The 21,283-nt window shown below is 35.6% G+C and overlaps 1 protein-coding gene across 1 annotated transcript in view; it reads left to right on the top strand.

Annotated features, from left to right (window-relative positions):
- The window catches only part of Ccdc102b (coiled-coil domain containing 102B), a 113,140-nt gene that overhangs the window by 84,139 nt on the left and 7,718 nt on the right, over positions 1–21,283 (top strand). Inside the window, exon 6 of the mRNA XM_078029903.1 lies at positions 5,960–6,169. Coding sequence (XP_077886029.1) covers positions 5,960–6,169 — 210 coding nt within the window. The remainder of the gene's footprint in view (positions 1–5,959; positions 6,170–21,283) is intronic.

Genomic DNA, 21,283 nt, shown 5'->3' with positions numbered 1-21,283 from the left:
TGCTATGTAGAGAAACCAGTAAAAAGGGCTTACTTTAAAGATCAATGAAGTCAATTAACTTGTACAATTTTAATATCTTTTATGAATAAACAAATTTTGACATAAAATGCATGTGTATTTCTGATTTAATTAACTAGAATATTCTAAATTTTTCATATGTTTTTGTTGAAAGGGTTTGTTAATATATGTCTTTAGGGAAATTTCCCTCCAATCTCAGGTCTGAGAAAAACGACATGTTTAAAATGCAAAATTGGTATGCTGAGTCATTCTTGGCAAAGCTGTAAGATACAAGGTGATGAGTTACAGAATGCTCAGAATTTTGTCATTATTTCATTCTGTCTTGTGGCATCATCCTAAAGCTTTATTTCTCTTTGCTATCTTTTCTCCTACTACTTTTCCTTTGTAAATCAGTAGGAATAGTTTTCTTGTTCATAACTCAGTGTTAATAATTAACTTTGTATTTTATCTGAACCATGAGAGTAAATGTAATTAGACAATAATACTCCTATCTGAAATGGGTGTCAATTCTTTAGAATAAAACACACACATGGATTAGCATGAGACTGTCTCAGCTAAGTACCATCAGGTTCATGTGCTTCGGTTTCTGGGAGTGCTCAACAAAACCTCTGAGAAGCCCTTTCTGACAACATTGGTGGCAAGATAGCTTGTCTATTTTTTTAAATAAGTTTTTAGGAGAAATTTTTGAAACAAAGAATATCTACTGCTCGTGCTTAATTGCAACGTTCTTGTAATATATTCGTTTCCTAGTGCAGATCTGTCAAGCATTGTGTATTTGCTTTTCCTAGGAGTGCAACACACTTGAGGTGATAGTTAGTGCTGGGTAAAATGAAGTCCACTTAGAGATGACCTGACATTAACTTCTGGTTCCTATAATCACTCGAACAAATCTACATTTTACAAGCTCCACTGTGTTTCACTTCCCCAGTTCTGTATGTACTGATTGTGTAAAATTTCACACTTATCCACTGTAGCACATCACTGTTCTGGACAAAAGTCCTACTTTCCTGATTGGTTTAGGTTGAGACTTTGCTCTTGTTGTTCTCTAATTCTCATGTTTAGGGATAATAGCATCCTGTTTATTTGTCCTTTTCGCCTAGTTCCAGCACTATGTGTAGATGATTATTAACTTCTACTCGTAAATGGAGACGTTATTTGGGTATTAAATTTTGTAACATCGCTTAGGTTTTGGAGATATGGCCTGATTGTTGCAAAATCAATGAAATAAAACACAAGTTAGTATTTTTACTTTGTGAAGTTGGTGAGTTTTATTTTTCTGAGCCTAGTCAAAGTCTCCATAAATGCACTTCACTTTGTTATCCTAAAGTATAACATACTGACTTATTTAGAGATAGATGTGCTTTTAAAAGTTTGTTTGTATTGCTTTTGATTCATGTTCAATATCAAATGCATTTTGGCCTCACTTTTATATTTAAAATCAGTACACATGTGTTTCAAACTAGTAAAGAAGTTTTTACTTTTACAAATTCTCCAAGGATTTAAAATGAAATTAAAGTAACTAAAATATATGAGATGTCACATATCGCTTAAATCATTTATTGTGCTCTTGATTTTTGCTCAAGAGGAAGAGAGATGCCACTGGGCTCTATTTAACTATAGACAGCTTGGAAGTAGACTTTTCATTTTGAAGGGAGTTTCTGCAATTCTTATTTGTGATTCTAAAATATGCTTAGAGAAAGAAAGTTAAAAGATACAGGGGGTGACTTCAATAATATGAATCAAATTACATTTGACTTGCCAGACTTTTGAATTGACAGAAACTTTCTCTCTGTTAAATTGTTTGCTGGCAGAAAGAGACAGAATAAAGAAGAAAAACCCTTAAACATGTCAAAACAAAGCCAAACGCAAACAAAACCTTTCTTATAGAGCAACCCAGTGAATAGAGAATATGGTTGTTACTGTTGTAAGAGGATATGCTTGCATCTATCTGTTAGCATCAAGTGCAGGAATATAATTGAAGAGCTTTAGAGGAACTGTGCCTGGACTTCTGGCCCACCTTGGGACTGTCTGTTGATTCTTGGAGCCCCGCTGTTGCAGGATTATTGTTAGAATAAGGAATACCTACATAGCTCTTTATCAGGAGTCCAGTAAGAATGACAACCTCCTACTGCTAGGACACAGCAAAGCATCCTTCCTTTGGCCTCTTCCCTATAAAATCATATGTGCAATGAAGTCTTATGTCTGATTTATGAAATGAAATGAAAATTCTGAGTATTTGCTCATTCACTATTGGACATCCACATTGATCCTAACCAACTTCCTCCAGCCCACAGAATGCCATATAGTTCATTTTCTTAGGATTTTTTTTTCAGTTGGTCAGGATTGTTTACAAAATGATTGTCATTTGGATAAAGCTTGATTAAAAATTAATACACGATTTTGATCTGCCAGCATTTGAATTGACTATTGAGATGTTTTGTTTTTTAGAAAGCAAAGGTATCAAGCAAGAACCACCACTGGAAATCAAGTATAGATGAGTGTTTAGAAAATGCCCAATAGTCTATGCTTAGGAATGATCAAAACATCTCATTTTCACAACTCAAGTGATTGTTCGATCCACACTTCCTTTTAGTGAATTGGGGTCTCTTGTTCAATATGCTCACCTGATGTTCTGTGATTGGACAAGAAATTCAAACCTCTTTCTTGGCTGCTTTGCTTGTGAAGCTCTACCCTTGAATTTGTTTTCCTGCTGTTCTGACTTATACCTTAGACTTCACCTCCTCTGATGGCCTTCTTTCATCACCCAGATGATGCAGCTCTTTCCCAGAGCATGCAGGAATTTTTCCTTTCTTAGAAACTATTCAAGTTCTACTTATGCATTTATTTGTATTTTGAAAATGTTATGTTCAGTGTTTTTCTTTTAGTTTCTGATCTATAAAAGAGACTCACTAAATATTGGATAAAGAAATAGAAAGGCTGGATATTTATGTATTTTTTCACTGTTTAATATGTATAAAATTAAAGATCACTAAATCAAGACTTATTTCAGTGCTTATAAGAATATACTTTTACACTAAAATGTTCAGATAAAATCTTTCAATAATTTCTATTGAATCATCTGAAATTCATATAACAGTAGAATATACTATTAGTTAAAATTATAGGGTTAGATTTAAGAAATTTTAGGATTTTCTCTTAGTCATTAGAAGAAAATTAGTGGGATGCCATTTCATTTTTTAAAAAATTCTTGGAATTTTCAAAAATAAACTATGAAAACATAAAATAGTATCTATTTTTTTTTCATTATTTTAACTTGCTTTTAGATGAATGCCCTTAAGAGAATGGATTTTTCATGTGATTCTTTGGAAAATAATATGACAGATCATTTTACAAAATGAAAATTACATAAAACTCCTATACTTTCTATGATGTGCTTATTTTTACAGGACCTTTAACCTTTATAGGTGTCATGAACAGGTTTTACATGATTGGCACAACTATTAAGATTCATTAAAATCTAAAACTAGCTGCGAGGGCAGGGCCGCCCGGAGCAGCTGCGCATGCGCGGCCGGGAGCGGCCCTCGGGGAACTCTCCCTGGGGACCCGAGGCCGGGCCGCCTCAGTCTCTCCGGTACGGGCGGCCCCTGGGAGTTTCTGGTGGGAGACTGGTCACTTTGTCCTCGGGTCCCCGGCCCCTTCCACAGCCGCCGAGCTGCGAGGGGACGGCGCTGGCTCCTGGGAGCCGCTCCACAGCGGCGTCGTGGCCGGGCCGCCGCCCCCAGGGCGCTCTCTCCGGGTCAGCAGTGTCCACGGCTCCGGGTCCACGCAGCTCCGCGGGCTTTTCTGTAATCGCGGTTGAGTGCCGCGGTCCCGGGTCCCTTCGCCTCTGCGGAGGGAGGCGTGGCCCCCGGGGGAAGGCGGTGCCCAGGGCTAGGCCGCGCCTCCCTGCTCCGCTCTCCGCCTCTGCTCCTCTCTGCTCCGCCCTCGGCCTCCGCCCTCGGCCTCCGCTGGCCTGAGGTTCTGGGCAGGTTCTGCAGCACTCCTCACTACTGAGCTATCCCTGCTTCCAGTTATGGGTCTTTGGAGTTTCTGCCTTCAGGGTTCGGTTTTTGCAGGTTACAGATGTCCGGAAGCTTAGCCCCCTCTTCTAGGCCCTCTGATGTGTACACACTCACACTTGCTCATAGTAGTCCCTAAGATCCTTTATCACTGGTGCCCCTTGAAAAATCTCTTTTCCTGTAAGATTTTGCCTGTTCAGGCCGGTTTTCTTCCTGTTATCCTGCCTAAGGATTCATCAACTTTGTTTAAAACCAACTCTTGGTTTCACTTAGGTTTTGTGCTACCTTTTCTTTCCTTTTTTCCTTCAGTCTCTTTCACTTATTTGTTTTCTGATCATTATTCTTTCTTTCCTTCGACTCTTTTTGAGTTCGGTTTGTTACTGCTTTTGTAGTTCCGTAAGTTATGTTGTTGTTTATTTGTAATCTTTCTCTTTCTTTGCTGTAGTTGCTAATAGCGATGAACCTCCATCTTAATATGGCTTTTGGTGAATCTGATAGGTTTGGGTATTTGATTTTTCCATTTTCATTAGTTTCAAGAAATTTTTGCATTTATATTTTGATTTCTTTATTGACTCATTGGTAAGTCAGGAGCTTGTTTATTTCACACACACACACACTATTTAAATTTTACTATTGATTTCTAGTTTTATTTCATTGTGGCCATAGAACACATGCAATGTTTTGATTTGTTGTGAACTTGTTGAGACCATTTTTTTTTTTTTTTGGTCTATCCTGGAGCATGTTCCTTGTGCTCATTAGAAGAATATGAATTCTGGAGCTGCTGGATGCAGTGTTCTGTTAGGCCCATTTGGTGAATAGTGTCAGTTAACTCTGATTTTTGTTAATTTTTTTTAACTGAACCCTCTTATTTTTTTTGTCTAGGTGTGTCTGTTGATGTGGGAGGGGTATTAAAATCCCCAAATATTATTATATTTGAGTCTACCTTTCCCTTTAGGTATAATTGCATTTGCTTTATTTAATTCTGTTATTGGGTACACATATGTTTCTAATTATGATTTCCTCTTATTGAATTGATCCCGTTGTCATCATTATGTAGTGCTCTTGTTTTCTTTTGCAGTTTTTGACTTTAAAGTCTATTTTATCTGCTGTAAATACAGCTACTCTTCCTTGCTTTCAATTTGCCTTTGTATGGAGACTCTTTTCCCAACCTTTTACTTTTAGTCCATGAGTGGCTCTTCTGGTAGAGTTTCTTCTGGGAATGTATACTTGATTCTTTTTAAAATCCATTTGGCTGATCTATACCTTTCGACTTAGGAATTTATTTCATTTACATTTGAGGTAACTAAGCATATGTTTACCACTTTCTAACCATTTTAATTGTTTTGTATTATTTTGTATATTATCTTTCCTTTCCATCTTATTCTTTATTTTTGCAGCTTCGTAGTTTTCTTCAGTGATAAGGTTGGATTCTTCTCCTTCTTTTGTATCCACTTTGCCAATGAGTATTTTTTAGTATGATTTTATGATGGTAGTTATCATCCTTTCATTTCCAGATGTTGAACTTTAAGCATTTCTTATAGGGCCTGCCTAGTGGTGATGAATTCCATCATTGGGAATGGGAATTTCGGGCAAAAAGTCAACCGTTTTTGTTTTTCCCTTCATAAGTTTAATAGACAAATAAGGTCCAAAGTTAGTAACATGAGACAAGATGATAGGAATGTTTACATAGGGCCTTAGTCCAGGACTTTTGTATTTTTCTCAAGTTTTCAAACAAGTAGAATTTTCTTTTTAAAGTTCCTTAAATGGACATGTCCTGAACATTTTGTGTGTGTGTGTGTGTGTGTGTGTGTGTGTGTGTGTGTGTGATGGACATTGCTGTCCATCATATGCTGCTTCTTTGTGCTCTGTCTTTTGACAGTTACATGTGTCACATGCTGCTTCTTTGTGTTCTCTGTGTTTAGCTAGAGAGAATACAGGCTGAAAATACATTGGAATGGGACAAGAGAGAGTTACTGGAAACTGAGAAACAAGGCCTGGAGAGAGAAAATAGAAGGCTAAAGGTCCAGGTGAAAGAAATGGAAGAGCTCCTGGACAGGAAAAGCAGCTTAAGTGAAAGCTTTCAGGGTCCTGATTTCAAGACGTCCTACAGTGAACTACAGGAAAAGAACAAGGTAGGGAGCTCCGGGAAGCACCTATTCCCTGACCCTGTGCGCCCCTCTGACACCTGGGCCCCTGCTGCCTTCACCAGTCCACGCTACGTGTTAACTTCCCATTTGCCCTCTGATAAATGATAGCGTGGACTTTTCCTCATTTTGATAGATAGCAGTAATATTCAGATGAAACAGTGTGACGAATTTTGGATGAAGATGTTAAGAAGTAACAAGTCTCTGAACAATTCCAAGAGTTTCCAAACAAAAGAAAAAAAATGAATTTTTTGTTTTACTTTTTCTAGTTATAGCTATGTAATTGGATTTCCTAAGCTATTGATCTTATTATCAATAATATGCTTCTCCTTTAATTTGGAGCAACTATATAATAAGCATTTGTTGGTAGTTATTGAAAGTGCTTACATAAAGTTTTAAATTTATCTAAGGCTAACTCTTCTCTCTTTTTTCTTATAATTCTCAAAACCATGATTTTCAAATCAATTAAATGCACCATTTTGCCAATAATTTTTACAGGCAGTAACATAAATGTGAAAATAAAGATTAAATTCAAAATTTGACTTAGAAAAACTTGGAAGGTTTTGAATGTGTTTTTAATCTTCAAAGTGATAGACATATTTAGTGCTGCAGATGGCAATTTCCTTCTTTTTGATAAATAATTTACAGATGTTTAAATGTACTTTCAGTGACAGAACTATAGTTAAAAATCTGTGTCATTTACTATCAATTTGCTACCAAATACATACTACTTCTATTTTTTCCTATTAAAACATCTATAGAATGTTAATGTTCAAATCTATTTTTCACTCAATTTTTTTAACAGTTTGAAAAGCGAATGTATAAGTTCATGTTTTTGATTTATATAACTAATTCATACTCTTACAAACTCTAAGAGCAAAGTGGCCAGAAAAATTTAATTTGATGTAACTGTTCAGTTCTTTTATGATTTTAGGGATGTATTGCAAATATAGTATTAAATTGCATTAGTATTTCATGAATTCAATACAAATTTTTAAAGCCAAATGTCATAGTCAGTGATCATTAGTTTGTATGGTACAGACTCATGAACCATCTTAATGGCATGTGACATTCTGAAATTCATATAACTAATAAATCTATAGAGAATGATTTTGCCGATTTCTATTTCTAAAATCACACAATATTTTATCATTTATAGAATGTGGTTTTGTTATCCAAATTTGTCTTCCTATTTGATTCATTGAAAGAGGACAAGCATTTGTTCATGTTATTTTCTGTGTCAGCAACTGCTCTAGAGGGCTAATGGTAAGATGAATGGATCACTGTCCCTCTGCAGCATGAGCTTGGAGTTTACATAGGGACACACATACATAATTGATAATCAATGACTCATTGTGTTTACTGCTAAGAATGAAGTCTAACTGAAACATAGATGAAGAAAAAATTCATTCTATTTAATTGTGTTTAATTGTGACATCTTTCTAGTTATGCAGAAATGTCACAACATGAAGCGTGCCAGTTAAGAAATATGAGGGCTAACAGGGACTCTTAGGAGCTGTCATAGGTGACGTGTTCTTTCATAAAGACCCACTGTAGCCATATCTGCACTCTTTGGAACCAATATAGTTCTTTCAAACCAGGCGGAAGTTGGTGACTGTATTTTAGAAGACTCAGACCTTCCAAATCAGTGGGTGTGCTCATCATTTAAAAGACTGTACAATTGCTTAAGTTTATATTATGGTGATGGTAACAGAGAGTTTTGGTGAATTTTACTCTCTTCATTAAGAATTCAGACTTACTGCAAAAGAACCAAAAGAGGAACCAAAAGAATTACTTTTCATGTAGCAGTCGCTGGTCAAAAGCCTTGGTGCCTCATGGAAGTCCAAAATATCAATATTTATATGTCCTGAAATGTTAAATAAATCAGAATTCTCCAAAACCATACCAAAGTCCAGGGAATAATGTAGATTTGGTTGTAAAACAAAGCCAGACTGTAGTTTTAACATCAGCACAATAGGGTGGCTCAATCTATCTATCTATCCATCTATCTATCCATCTATCTATCCATCTATCTATCTATCTATCTATCTATCTATCTATCTATCTATCTATCTATCTATCTATCTATCTATCATGAGTAGGAGCATCATATCTGTTTCTTCTCCATACATCCCTGTATGTGAGTGTGGACCACATGAGGCTCCTGTGTAGTACCGTATCTCTATGTGTGTATGAGTGTTCTACACAAGTGAGTGCTGGCAGGGGAGGAACACTATAGTAAACATCACACAATTATTGCTCTCTCAAAAATATATGAGGTTTCTTACCACATGACATTTACATCTACTCACACTTGCTGAATGTCTGTGGCTGACTGAAACTGAAACTACTTGCTTCTTATAGAAATCTCCATATCGGGGATGGTGATAGAGTTGGTAGAGTGCTTGCCTCACACGCACAAGGCCCTGGGTTCAATCCCCAGCACCAAAAAAAAACAAAACAAAAAAAAAAACAAAAAAATACAACCCCCCAAAACCCGAAATCTTCATATCAATGAATTTTTAAAAATCTTTGAGTTTTATTAATCTTAATGTTCAATAAAATTTTTATATATCCCTAGTAATTAAAAAAGCATATTTCACCCTGTTTTTTTTTTTTACTTTTTAAATTTAGTTTAGTGTTACAGGAAATGTTTTTAAAATGTCAATGTTTTAGAAAACATACTATTGTTTTAAAAATGCCTCTCAATTTTAAATTGAACTACTATTTAAAAACAAATGTTATTCTTCATGTGATATTATCTCTTTAATGTCCATTTGGTAATTGCTTTTATAGACTATATTTGAGTAATTTTCTATTTTTTCAATATTCTACAATTTACAAAAAACATAGTGGCACAAAGAACTTTTCATATTGGAAAATCATCATTCTAGCAGTAATTAATTTTAAAGCATAAACCACCACTATATTTTTTTGTAGAAAAATCTCTGCATCTTTTGATGCCTTGTGGGTTTCGGAAATAGTGATACTATTCTGTTGTCAGTGAAAGTAGTAGTAGTGAGGCATCAGAGAACAATGACTCAGACAAGAGAACTTTGGAGGCAGTATTGAATACTCTTCTCAGAATTCAGCCCTCATTTATTTATTTATTTTTTAAAATTTATTTATTTATTCTAATTTTTTATATATGACAGAAGAACACATTTCAATTTATAGTACCCATATAGAGGACAGATTTTCATGTCTCGAGTTGTATACAAAGTAGAGTCACACCATTCGTATCTTTATAAATGTACTTGGGGTAAAGATGTCCACCTCATTCCACCAGGTTTTCTATCCCCCTTCCCCATTTCTTCCCCTTCCTCCCCTTTGCCCTATCTAAAGTTCCTCAGTTCCTCCCATGCTCTCCTCCCCATCCCCATTATGGATTAGCTTCCTCATATCAGAGAAAACATTTGGCATTTGTTTTTTTGGGATTGGCTTACTTTACTTAGTATAATGTTCTCCAGCTCCTTCTATTTACATGCAAATGCCATGATTTTATTCTCCTTTATACCACATTTCTTTATCTATTCATCTACTGAAGGACATCTAGGTTGGTTCCACAATCTGGCTAACTGTGAGTTGTGTTGCTATAAACATTGATGTGGCTATATTACTATAGTATACTGTTTTTAAGTCCTTTGGGTATAAACTGAGGAATGGGATAGCTGGGTCAAATGGTGGGTCCAGTTCCAGTTTTCCAAGGAATCTCCATGCTGCTTTCCATATTGATTGCACCAATTTGCAATCCCACCAGCAATGTGTGAGTCTGCGTTTCTCTCCACATCCATGCCAACGCTTATTGTTGTTTGTATTCTTAATAGCTGCCTTTCTGACTGGAGTCAGATGAAAAAGTAGTTTGGGTTTGCATTTCTCTAATTGCTAGAGATGTTGAACATTTTTTCATATATTTGTTGACTGATTGTATTTGTTGATTGATTATATATCATCTTCTGAGAAGTATTTGTTCAGTTCCATGGCCCATTTATAGATTGGGTTATTTGTATTTTTGGTGTTAAGATTTTTGAGTTCTTTATGTAGCCTAGGGATTAGTGCTCTGTCTCGTGTGTGTGTGGTAAAGATTTGCTCCCATTCTGTAGGCTCTCTGTTCACCTCACCGATGGTTTATTTTGCTGAGAAGAAGCTTTTTATTTTGAATTCATCCCATTTGTTGATTCTTGATTTTATTTCTTGTGCTATAGAATTCTTATTAAGTTTAAGGTCTGGTATAGTGATGCTACCTGCTTCACTCTTCTTGCTAAGGATAACTAGCTATTCTGGGTCTCTTGGTTTTCCAGATGAATTTCATGACTGCTTTTTCTATTTCTATGAGCAATGTTATTGGGATTTTGATTGGAGTTGCATTAAATCTGTATAGTGCTTTTGGTAGTATGGTCATTTTGACAATATTAGACATTTAGGATTTTGTCACAATATACAGAAATGGTAAGTTTAATTATTATCTATAATATAAATATGTTTGCAAAAAGTTCTACAGTTTTTGATGGTGGACAAAGAACTGGGGGTGAAGTGTAGGATGAGATGGTGAGGGGGTAGAAGGTGAGAATATAGAGTTATTAGATCTTAGAAAGCATGAAAGAAGAATCTAAAAAAGTTGGTGAGTAACAAAAGAAGAGACAGAAAGTGATTTGGGAAGACAAGTGGGAAGACAGTAGAGTACAAAAAACAAAGAAACATAAATATTAAGAAAAGTAAATAATGTAAAAATAGGAGATAAAAGAATATACAACACCACTGTAATATACTATTCAGACTTGCCAGTAGTAGGCTATTCATGAAAAGTACTTGGTTTCACAAATGTTGGGGATATGCCGGTGGGAGGAGAGGGAGGGAGAGAGGGATGGGCGGGGGGAGAGAGAGAGAGAGAGAGAGAGAGAGAGAGAGAGAGAGAGAGATCTCGAAGGAAGATACAATGATTGTTTTGGTTGGATATAAGTATCTTTCCAGCTTCCCTTCATATCCAATAGGTGGGGTTGTCTGTTCTTTCCTGGTATCTCCACCCTCAGAATTATGAGTGTTATTAGGGTGGGAGGGTTGGTCTCAGGGGTATGGCTCCTGTAGGCGAGGTACATTACTTGTAGTCCCTGATGGAGACTGTACCACAGAGACCTTCTGTGGCGCCTGCTTGTGTGATGTGGGTGCTTGGTCTTATCTCTATATCACCGTGGACCTCACAATTCCTGGTCTCTAATTCAGTCTCTAAACTGTATCTCACTCACGCTCTCCTTTTCTAGTTCCCAATCAGGATCCTTTCTCTCCGGAGATCTTGTGGAATGAGCTCTCCGGGCTGCACACCTGTCATGGAGAGCTGTTTTATATTGGGCAGTCACTGCATGAGTTAGTGGCTGCCAGGGAGTGGGGGGGGGGAGTTCCCCAACTTGGTATCTGTCTAGCCAGTGTTTCAAACTGGGAGTTGCCCCAACTAAAGATGGTGACAAAGGTGTCCCAAGATGAAAACAGCTGCTTTCAGTGATGGGATGCTGGGTCAGGTGGGGCTGGGCTGTGGCATTGAGCCATGTGTTCAGAGATGCAGCTCTGTGGTGTGCAGTGTTGTGGCTGATGGTTGCTTCCAGACCCTGTATGATGTCCCTAGGTTTAGGCAGGCTACCATGTGTAGAGGACGATGGCAGCTGCAGAGTCCCAAGATGGAGGTGACCAGGGGAAATCCCACATTGGTAAATGGGGGTCCACACAGGATGGAAGCTGGAGTTCCTGAGCATGGGTAATGGCCAGGTGTCCTGTGTGGGAGCAGCTGTTGGGAGTCCTTTATCACTTGCAAAGAAAGAGTATTCCCACTACTTGAATCCTAGTTCTGGAACGACACAGAATGCAGCCTCCCGTTAGCCTGCCATCTTGAATCTGCCTCAAAGCCCTCATTTTAAATGATAATAAGAATGTTAGAGAACTAACTTTAAAAACATTAGTAAATCAAGGTGTATATTTTAAATAGAAGACAATTGGGTATACTTGAAACTTTGGCTGCACAGGCATTAGGAAATTATGTTGGTGATGCATGATTATTAAAATATTAATTTCATGCAAAATATTTTAGAAATCTACCTATACTTATGAATATACAAAAATAAACCTATTGGAATAATTGATAAGATTTAGTATTTAAAAAATTTTCAGTATATTTCATAAATTTGAACTTAATAATCTAAACTCTCTTTTAGAAAATGTTCTTACCTTTCATTTACAAGATCCAAGTGACTAAAAAGTTTAAGTATATAAAAATTTGCAGCAATATAGAAAATGGTGTGTACATGTTACAGTGTGGTGTGAAAAGAAACTATTAATGCTATTTTTTAGCTCTTGTTTTTTTGAATTTCTATGCTGTGATTATAATACATATTTATTATGTTGGTACAAGAGCATGTCTATATAGTAGAATTAATGTATTTTAAAGATTAATTTATAATATTATACAAACATAAAATGAACATGTCAGTTATTTTACTTAACTCATTACTTAACAAAGAAATCATAAAGTTATCTGAATCAGTTCAAAGGAGATTGTAAATATTAGAAATTGAGGCATAAAAGGATGCTGAAAGAAAAAAGTGCTTAACAGATGAAAAATTGACTCTTTGATAGTACGTAGTAAGGTAAGACGTCAGAAAAAATCCCCTGCAAGTGTATGGATGAGATTCATTTGCATTGCTATGGATTATCTATATATAGTATACAATAAAGTATAAAGATATTCAAAGTTCTTGGGCTGTATAAAATCAGCAAATGCTACCTGGAGGAATCTATATTGAGCAATTACAAGGAATCTATATTGAGCATCTCAAAGTCGCTCATAATTTTTCTTTTCTTTTTTTTAATTAAAAAAATTTTTAGTTGTTGATTGAACTTTATTTTATTTACTTATTTTTATGTGGTGCTAGAAATTGAACCCAGTGCCTCATATGTGAGACAAGCACTGTACCGCTGAGCTACAACTCCAGCCCCTCATAATTTTTCTTGATAATTATTTGATATATGTTTAATAACCCTTTATATAGTAACACATCAACAAACCCTTAGGGAGTATTACTTTGGACTAGGGATGGGCAAACATTTTTTTGTAAATGTCAATATTGTGAATATATTAATATAAGTTAGGCCATATAATTTCCTGTTGCATTTTTAAAAAATTATAAGCTTTTAAATATGTGGAAAATATTCTTCAATCATGAGAGGTCTACAGAGAGGTCTAGAGTTGGAAATCTGTGTGAGATACAGCTGCAGAACTCCTGTTCAAGACCAGAAGTCCATAATATTCAATGCCTGGGACGGGCCCAGAGGGACCATGTGTGACAGAGCCAGGTGCACCTCGGCAGGGTTGGCAGTACTTCTATTTTACATACTTTCTTTCACACAGTAGGCTTTACAAGCAGCCAAGGAATGAAGGAATCTTAAAGAATGAGGGAATTTGTAGTATAAGGCCAGCCATAAAGTGGTACGTGGATCATAATATTGGAAGAAGTTGAAAGGCTTTTCGTAGATTTGCTTTGAGAGGAAAATGGGCTCTAGAAGTCAGTATAAACGGATACCCAAAGCAACAGAGTGGACAGGCAGAGACAAAAGGGAGTTAAAGAACAAATGGTAATCCTGGAGTTAAAGCCAACCATTTTTCCCAGGGTGTGGGGCAAGGAAGAAAGAATCTTGGGTCTTTGGCTGCTCAGATCCTAGAGTCTTACACTCTTACCCTCATTTTCTTCCGGTTATTCACTTTGAGCTTCCAGGACAGAGAATAACTGTGAGAAGACAAATCAGAAGAAAGAAAATAACCAGTGGGTTTTGTGACCACTAGAGAAAAGAAGACATAATAACCAAAACGCATGACCTAATATGTATCAAGACAAGTCCCAAGCTTTCGGTAATGCAGATGAGTAGAATTGCAACTCTCAGCTGTTATTTTTGATATGATATCTATGACAAATGCTGATTTGCTTTATTCAATGTAGAACTCTATCTCTCTCATTTATAATACCATAATTCTTCTGTTGATGCATACTCTCTTTCCCTTATATTGCAAATTATATTATTTTTAAATGAGAAGTTATTGGGAAAAAATGGCCAGTATTCTTGTGGGTAAAACTCTGTGAACTAGTCAATTTGCCTCTCATGAAATGATTTGGAAGCTTGTTTTCTTAAATGAACTCAGCTACTGAATCCCTTCATTTAGGTCACATAATGGGTCACTTTCAGAAAGCTAATGCAGCAGGGCAGTAATTGATGTGTCTAAGGAAAATGATGAATTAATCTAAAAGTTGAAAGGCTGTCAAATCAATTCCTAATTGATGTGCTACTGATGGTTCCAGATTCAAGGAATGACATTATATTTACTTTGTTCAATAACTTTGGCTTCAAATATATTTATTTTGTTTTGTAAAATGTTTAATATTAAAACTCAGTCCCTACTGCAGTGTTTGTCATATGCTTATAATGTGTCAAGTAGATAAGTCCATTCATACATTTATACTTCCATTTTCATTACATAAATTTGAATATATATCTTAATCTTTAATTCCTACATCTCCCATTTATTTGTGTAACAAGGCAAATGCTATAAATCTTTAATATTATTGGAGTTTCACATTATTCTTTAAAATTTGTATGTGTACCAGACAAATGATATGGTGTCCCATATCAATTTAAAATGCAATTTTTGACATTTTAATCATTCATATTTTGTTTTATAATTTCATGAAATTTCACAATATAAATTATTACATTCAAGTACAAAATGATGTCTTTCTGCTTTTGATATGACTAGCATACTAGACTAGTAATAACCCACTATTTATTAAAGCATGATTAGCAATTTGTATAAAAGTGATTTTTTGATTTAAAGGATAAGAAAAATATTTACATTTCAAGTTAAGATGTCATAAAACTGTAGTCATAAAAGTTTTTTGATTTTTTAAGTTAAAACTACATTAATAAAAACCCAAACAATTTGAACTGACTTGAACCATTTATTATTTTTTACTTTTTACTCAATTGAAATCACAGAACATAAAATTAATTATTTTAAACTGAAAAATTAGTGGCATTAACTACTTTCACATTGTGTAACCACCACCTCTACCTAATTCAAAAAGCATGTTTATTGCTCCAAAAGGAACCCCCAGGGAGCTGTATGTGCTAAGGACCTGCTCCTCCTCCCAGCCCTGGCAGTCACCACTGATGGCATTGAGCCCACTTTTGCTTTCATATTGGCATTTGTACACCTTCTATGCAGAAATTACACTTAATTTTGTTTTGAATTGGGCTGTTTGTCGTTTTTCTGTTGAATTATACGAATTCTTCATATATTCTGGACACCAGGCTATGGTAAGATATATGACTTGTGAACATTTCCTCCCAGTTTTATGCTGTATTTTTACTTTCTCAGTAGTGTCTTTCAGTGCATGCTGTTTTGTATTTTGATGAATCCCATTCTATTTTTTCCTTTCATTGTTTGTGTTTTCTTATCTAAGAATCCATTGCTGAACCCAAGATTTATCCCTATGTTCTCTTCCAAGACCTCTGCATTTTTTCCTGTTATATTTAGATCATTGATCCTCTTTAGTTAATTTTTGCATATGGTATGAGATTGCACTATAGCTATTATTTTGCATGTGGATATTCTGTTGCCTCAGCACCAATTTTTGTACAGTTTATTCTTTCTGCCTTCAAATGATCTTGACATCTTTTAAAAAACAATTTTCCCATAGATGGATAGGCTTATTTCTGGATGCAATTCCATTATGTTGGTATATATATTTTTCTGTGAGTACCTACACTTTTCAGATTGTTATTCATTTGTTGAAAGTTTTGAAATCAGGAAGTGTTAAATTTTCCAGTTTTTGCTCTTCTGTTTTCAGTATCATTTTGGAAATCCAGCCCTGTTAAAAATTAACGTGAAAACATTTGCCATTTGTTTTTTTTGGAGGGGGGATTGGCTAACTTCATTTAGCATTATCTTCTCCAACTGCATCCATTTACCTGTAAATGCCATTATTTTATTCTCTTTTATTGCTGAGTAACATTCCATTGTGTATATATGCCACATTTTTTTAATCCATTCATCTACTGAAGGGCATTTAGGTTGGTTCCACAGTTTAGCTATTGTGAATTGTGCTGCCATAAACATTGATGTGGCTGTGTCCCTTTAGTATATTGTTTTTAAGTCCTTTAGATAAAGACCAAAGAGAGGGATAGCTGGGTCAAATGGTGGTTCCATTCCAAGTTTTACAAGGATTCTCCATACTGCTTTCCATATTGGCTGCACCAGCTTGCAGTCCCACCAGCAGTATATGAGTGTGCCTTTTCCCCCACATCCTTGACAATACTTATTGTTGTTTTTCTTTGTAATAGCTGCCATTCTGACAGGAGTAAGATGGTATCTTAGAGTAGTTTTGATTTACATTTCTCTAATTGCTAGTGATGATGAACATTTTTTCATATATTTGTTGATTGATTGAATATCCTCTTCTGAGAACTGTCTGTTCATGTTCTTGGCCTATTTATTGATTGGGTTGTTATATTTTTTTGGTGTTTAGATTTTTGGGTTCTTTATATATCCTATAGATATAAGGTGACTGACTCATAGTGGGGTCGGGAGAGGGAGCATGGGTAGAATAGACAAACTCTAGATAGGGCAGAGGGGTGGAAGGGGAAGGGGGTTAGCAATAATGGTGGAATGTGATGGACATCATTATCCAAAGTACATGTATGAAGACATAATTGATGTGAACATACTTTATATACAGAGATATGAAAAATTGTGTTCTATATGTGTAATAAGAATTGTGATGCATTCCGCTGTCATGTATTTAAAAAATAAAAGCAATTTAAAAACAGAAAATAAAAATAAATTTTATGAAACAAAAAAAATAATGTGAATCTGAGGATCAGCATTGTCACTTTTGCAAACAAAGACTGGTGGGATTTTGATAGGGACTGCTCTGAAGATGCAGAGTACTTTGGGGAGTACTGATGGTTTAACAATATTAAGTGTTCTTACCTGTGAATATGGGATATCACTTCCACTTATTTTAGCAATGGATTATCATTTTCAGTGTATAAATTTTCACTGCCTTGTTTAAATTTATTTCCACATAATTTATTCTTTAGGATGGTACTGGAAATAGGATTTGTTTTTAAATTATTTTTTTGATGGTTCTTTGCTCAGGTATAGAAGGACAACTAATTTACATGTGTTCACCTTGTTCCCTACATCTTTGCTGGATTTATTTATCAGTAAGATTTTTTAATGGTCTTTTGTTGGTTTTCAGTTGTTGTTCTTGGTGTTTTCCATCTATAAGATCTTTATCAGTGAGTAGGGATAGTTTTACATCAGCCTTTGCAGTTTAGGTGTTTTCTTTCCTGGCATCTCTGGCTAAAATCTGCCATCACTGTTGGACAGCAGAGGTGGAAGCCAGCTGTCTCAGGGAGACTGCTTTAAGGGTCCACTGTGGATTATTAGGTCAGCTGTGGGTTTTCATATGTTGCTCACTATGTTGAGAAAATTCCTCTCAGCCTTTTTTCTAGTTTATTGAGGATTTTCTTTTCTCTCTTTAGGGTGTTGGACTTTGTCCAATGCTTTTTTGCATCAACTGAGATGATGATGTATTTTTTCCCCTTAATTCTGTTAATGTGGTGTTCTTTGGTAGGTGTTTTTTTTCTGTTTTGTTTTGTTCTGCAGTGCTGTGAGTGAACCCAGGACCCTGTGCAAGCCCAGAACACTCTCTACCAGTGAGCTACATCTTCAGCCCTGATGTATTTAATGTGATTGATTTTCTTACCACCCTGGCATTCTTGGATGTATCATATTCACTCATAATGTAAAATTCTTTCAAGATGTTGCTAAATTTTTTTTGCAACTATTGTGTTTAAGATCTTTACATCATTCATAAAGTATGTTAGAGGTAGATTTATTTCCTTGTATTGTCTGACTTTGGATCAGGGTAATGCTGAGCATTAAAGGACACGAAAAGATGCCATAGAGATTTCTTACCATATTCAAGTTTTTTTTTTTTTCCTGGATGCAGTGATTCCTTGACTCTGGAAACCTGTGACTGTGTTCCAGAATTCCAACACAGTTGATTGCACCTACTTCCCTTAATTTTTATATGCTTGAAGCTACCTACTTTGCCACATTTTGCTGGCATCCTGTGGCATACATTATTTGTCTTAGGAAAAACTGTATAATATCTCCAAAGCCTCTGTATGCTTTCTGTTTACTTAGGCCACCTCATGATTTAACTGGAATTTTTGTATAAATGACATTGCCTTTAAAAAAATATATTTTCCTCTGACTTTTTAAAGATACAGCATCTGGTATTATGATAATCGCAACTTACTGTGACAGAAATCAGTGTGATAGGTTTTGCTCCTTATTAAGTTCTAATAATGATATCTATTAAAATTGCTATAGCATGCGGTGATTTAACATGGAATGCGATACATAGTTGTACATATAAAATTCACATCATTGAGTTTCACTTAAATTTACTGATTTGTATGTTTGTATACTACTCTTCAATATGTTAGTTTTATTTAAATGGATCTGCATGTATTTATCTAGATCAGATTTGTAATATGACTGCTGTAGTTGGCAATCAGTACATGTTAGGTAATGATTGATGGTTCATGTTTGCTCACACTGGAATAGAACTGAGTGAGGTGGTGCATACCTGTAATCACAGCAACTTGAGAAACTGAGGCAGGAGGACTGCAAGTTTGAGGCCATCCTCTGCGTCTTAATGAAGGCCTCAATAACTTAGTGGGACCCTATTTTAACATAAAAAGTAAAGAGGGCTGGGAATGTGATTCAGTGGTAAGATAGCCTCTTGGTTGAATCCTCAGTACCACAAGTAAATAAATAAGTAAATTGTATGCACTGGAATCTCCACAGTGACTAATTTGAACAGATTGCTTTTACCCCATCTATGTGGCGCCAAAGATAAATTTTCACATGGCAGAAAACAAACAAAGAATGACTAAAAAGAAGAGGAGAAAGAAAGAAAAATAAGTGGAGGAAGGAGGGAAGAAATGAGAAGGAATAAAGGAAACAAAAAGTAAAGGAAAGTTTAACAAAAGAAAAATAGAGCAATTAAGCAATTAATACATTATAGGATCTGTTTTTGTAAACTTTTAAATAAAAGTTTAAACTATTTTCTTCTCAGAATAGTTATTTCCATCAAATGTCTTTCTTCCCAAGTGTTAAATAAATATCTAAATTAAATGTGAATTATTTCTTACTAGACATGATTGCCCAATGGTGTGGAGCCAGTTTCTCCAAGTCATGCTTTAACATATTTTTGTTTAAAAGGTAAAAACATATACTTTGGGAGACTATGTTAGATATGAAGGAACCTCACGTTATTTTGTCACTAAAGTGATGCCATCAATTCTTTTCAGTAGATATAGAATGTGGCTGAAAAAACTCTGATTCCAAGTTTATTAGGATGCAGTATATTTTAAAAAATGATTGTTGGTTAGTTCAGAGGTTGTGAAGTCAGTTCATAAGTCAACTCACAGAAGTCAAGGCCTTCCAGCTATATGCAGGTGTTCAGCTTCATTTTTGATGATGATAAGTACCATGATAGTCTGAAAATAAGACAGGGCTAGCTGAATATAGGGGCAGTAACAGTGCATCTCCAGGGACTTAAGTAGCTTCTGAACCTCAGCAGCTTCTTCAGTTACTTTGTGATACTTGACATTCACTTTATCTTTCTTTTTAAAGAAGACTTAATTGGAAAAAACTCAGATAAAAATTATTTTGGGGAGGGGTGATGCAGGTAAATAGATTACTTTGTATAATTTTTTTATATAAAAAATAGGAAAATGGTTAAATTTTAATGAAAACCAGTTAGTGTGCAAAATTTACAGAACCTTCTTAGAATTTTTAGGTAGTGTGCAGAATGGTGTGAGCATCGATTAGTATTAAATGAATTTGGCTAAGGTTGATTTCCTCATGGTAGTAAGGCCTATTAAAACATGAAATTAGGATGCAATTTTATTTATCATATTCATTCATCATCATCAGTCATTGTGGACTGAATTGTGCTTTACTACTGAGCTACAACCCCAGGCCTTTTTATTCTGTATTTTTAGACAGGGTCTTGCTAAGTTGCTGTGGGTCTCATTCAATTGCTGAGGCTGATCTTGAACTTGTGATCCTCCTGTGTCATCTTCCTGAGTCACTGAGAGTGCAGGTATGTGCCTCCATGCCCAGATAGAACAATTTAATTTTATATTACTTCCTAAATTTACAAAGCCTTAGGAATGACCTAAGGAAAGCGAGAGGACCAGGGGTCATGAGAGAGCTTCTAGTGCAACAGACATAGGTGCATATGCTGAAGGCTCACAAGATGTATGGCTTCTTAGAAGCATGTGGTCCTGAGAAGTATTTATAGGAAGTCTACTCTTTCTGCCTAGAAATGAAACAAAAATGCAAGGCTGGTTCCACTCTAGAAGACTCTACATGTTTAGAAGCATTTCAGAAGGCAGCGCTGGGTCTGTTTCCAAATTACATTGTTTGGAGCTGCTGTAGCTTCCTTAGAATCCCTTAATTTATTGTAAACCAGGGATAAGAATTGTATTAGAACCAAATGGGGAAAGAATTTGAGAGGTTGGAATAGAGAAATGAAAATTAGTTCTGGGAGCTAAATTTCAGTGTAAGTCTACTTAATATTATCAACCCAATCAATACCATTTGGTATTGTCAGAGTTATTACTGGGTATGGTGGCACAGGCCTTTAATCCTCGTAGCGTGGGAGGCTGAGGCAAGAGGATCCCTAGTTCAAAGCCAGCCTCAGCAATGACAAGGTGCTAAGAAACTCAGTAAGACCCTGGCTCTAAAGAAAATACAAATAGGACTGATGACTGGCTCAGTGGCCAAATGCCCCCGAGTTCAATCCTTGGTACTCTCCTCCTCTTTCCCCCCAACCAAAAAAAAGCAGAGCTATTACTGAACCCAAGAAAATATTTTGTAAATCTTTTTAAGAACAACAGAATGATACATACCAAAATCACTACATTTTTCTTTGCATGCACAAAGCATTTTTTTCTTAATTTATTCACATCATTCAGCTA

Source organism: Ictidomys tridecemlineatus, chromosome 13 (genome assembly GCF_052094955.1).
Source record: "Ictidomys tridecemlineatus isolate mIctTri1 chromosome 13, mIctTri1.hap1, whole genome shotgun sequence".
Classification (NCBI taxonomy): domain Eukaryota; kingdom Metazoa; phylum Chordata; class Mammalia; order Rodentia; family Sciuridae; genus Ictidomys; species Ictidomys tridecemlineatus.
Note: the sequence above shows the minus strand (reverse complement) of the source record. Positions and strands in the feature narration are given on the sequence as shown.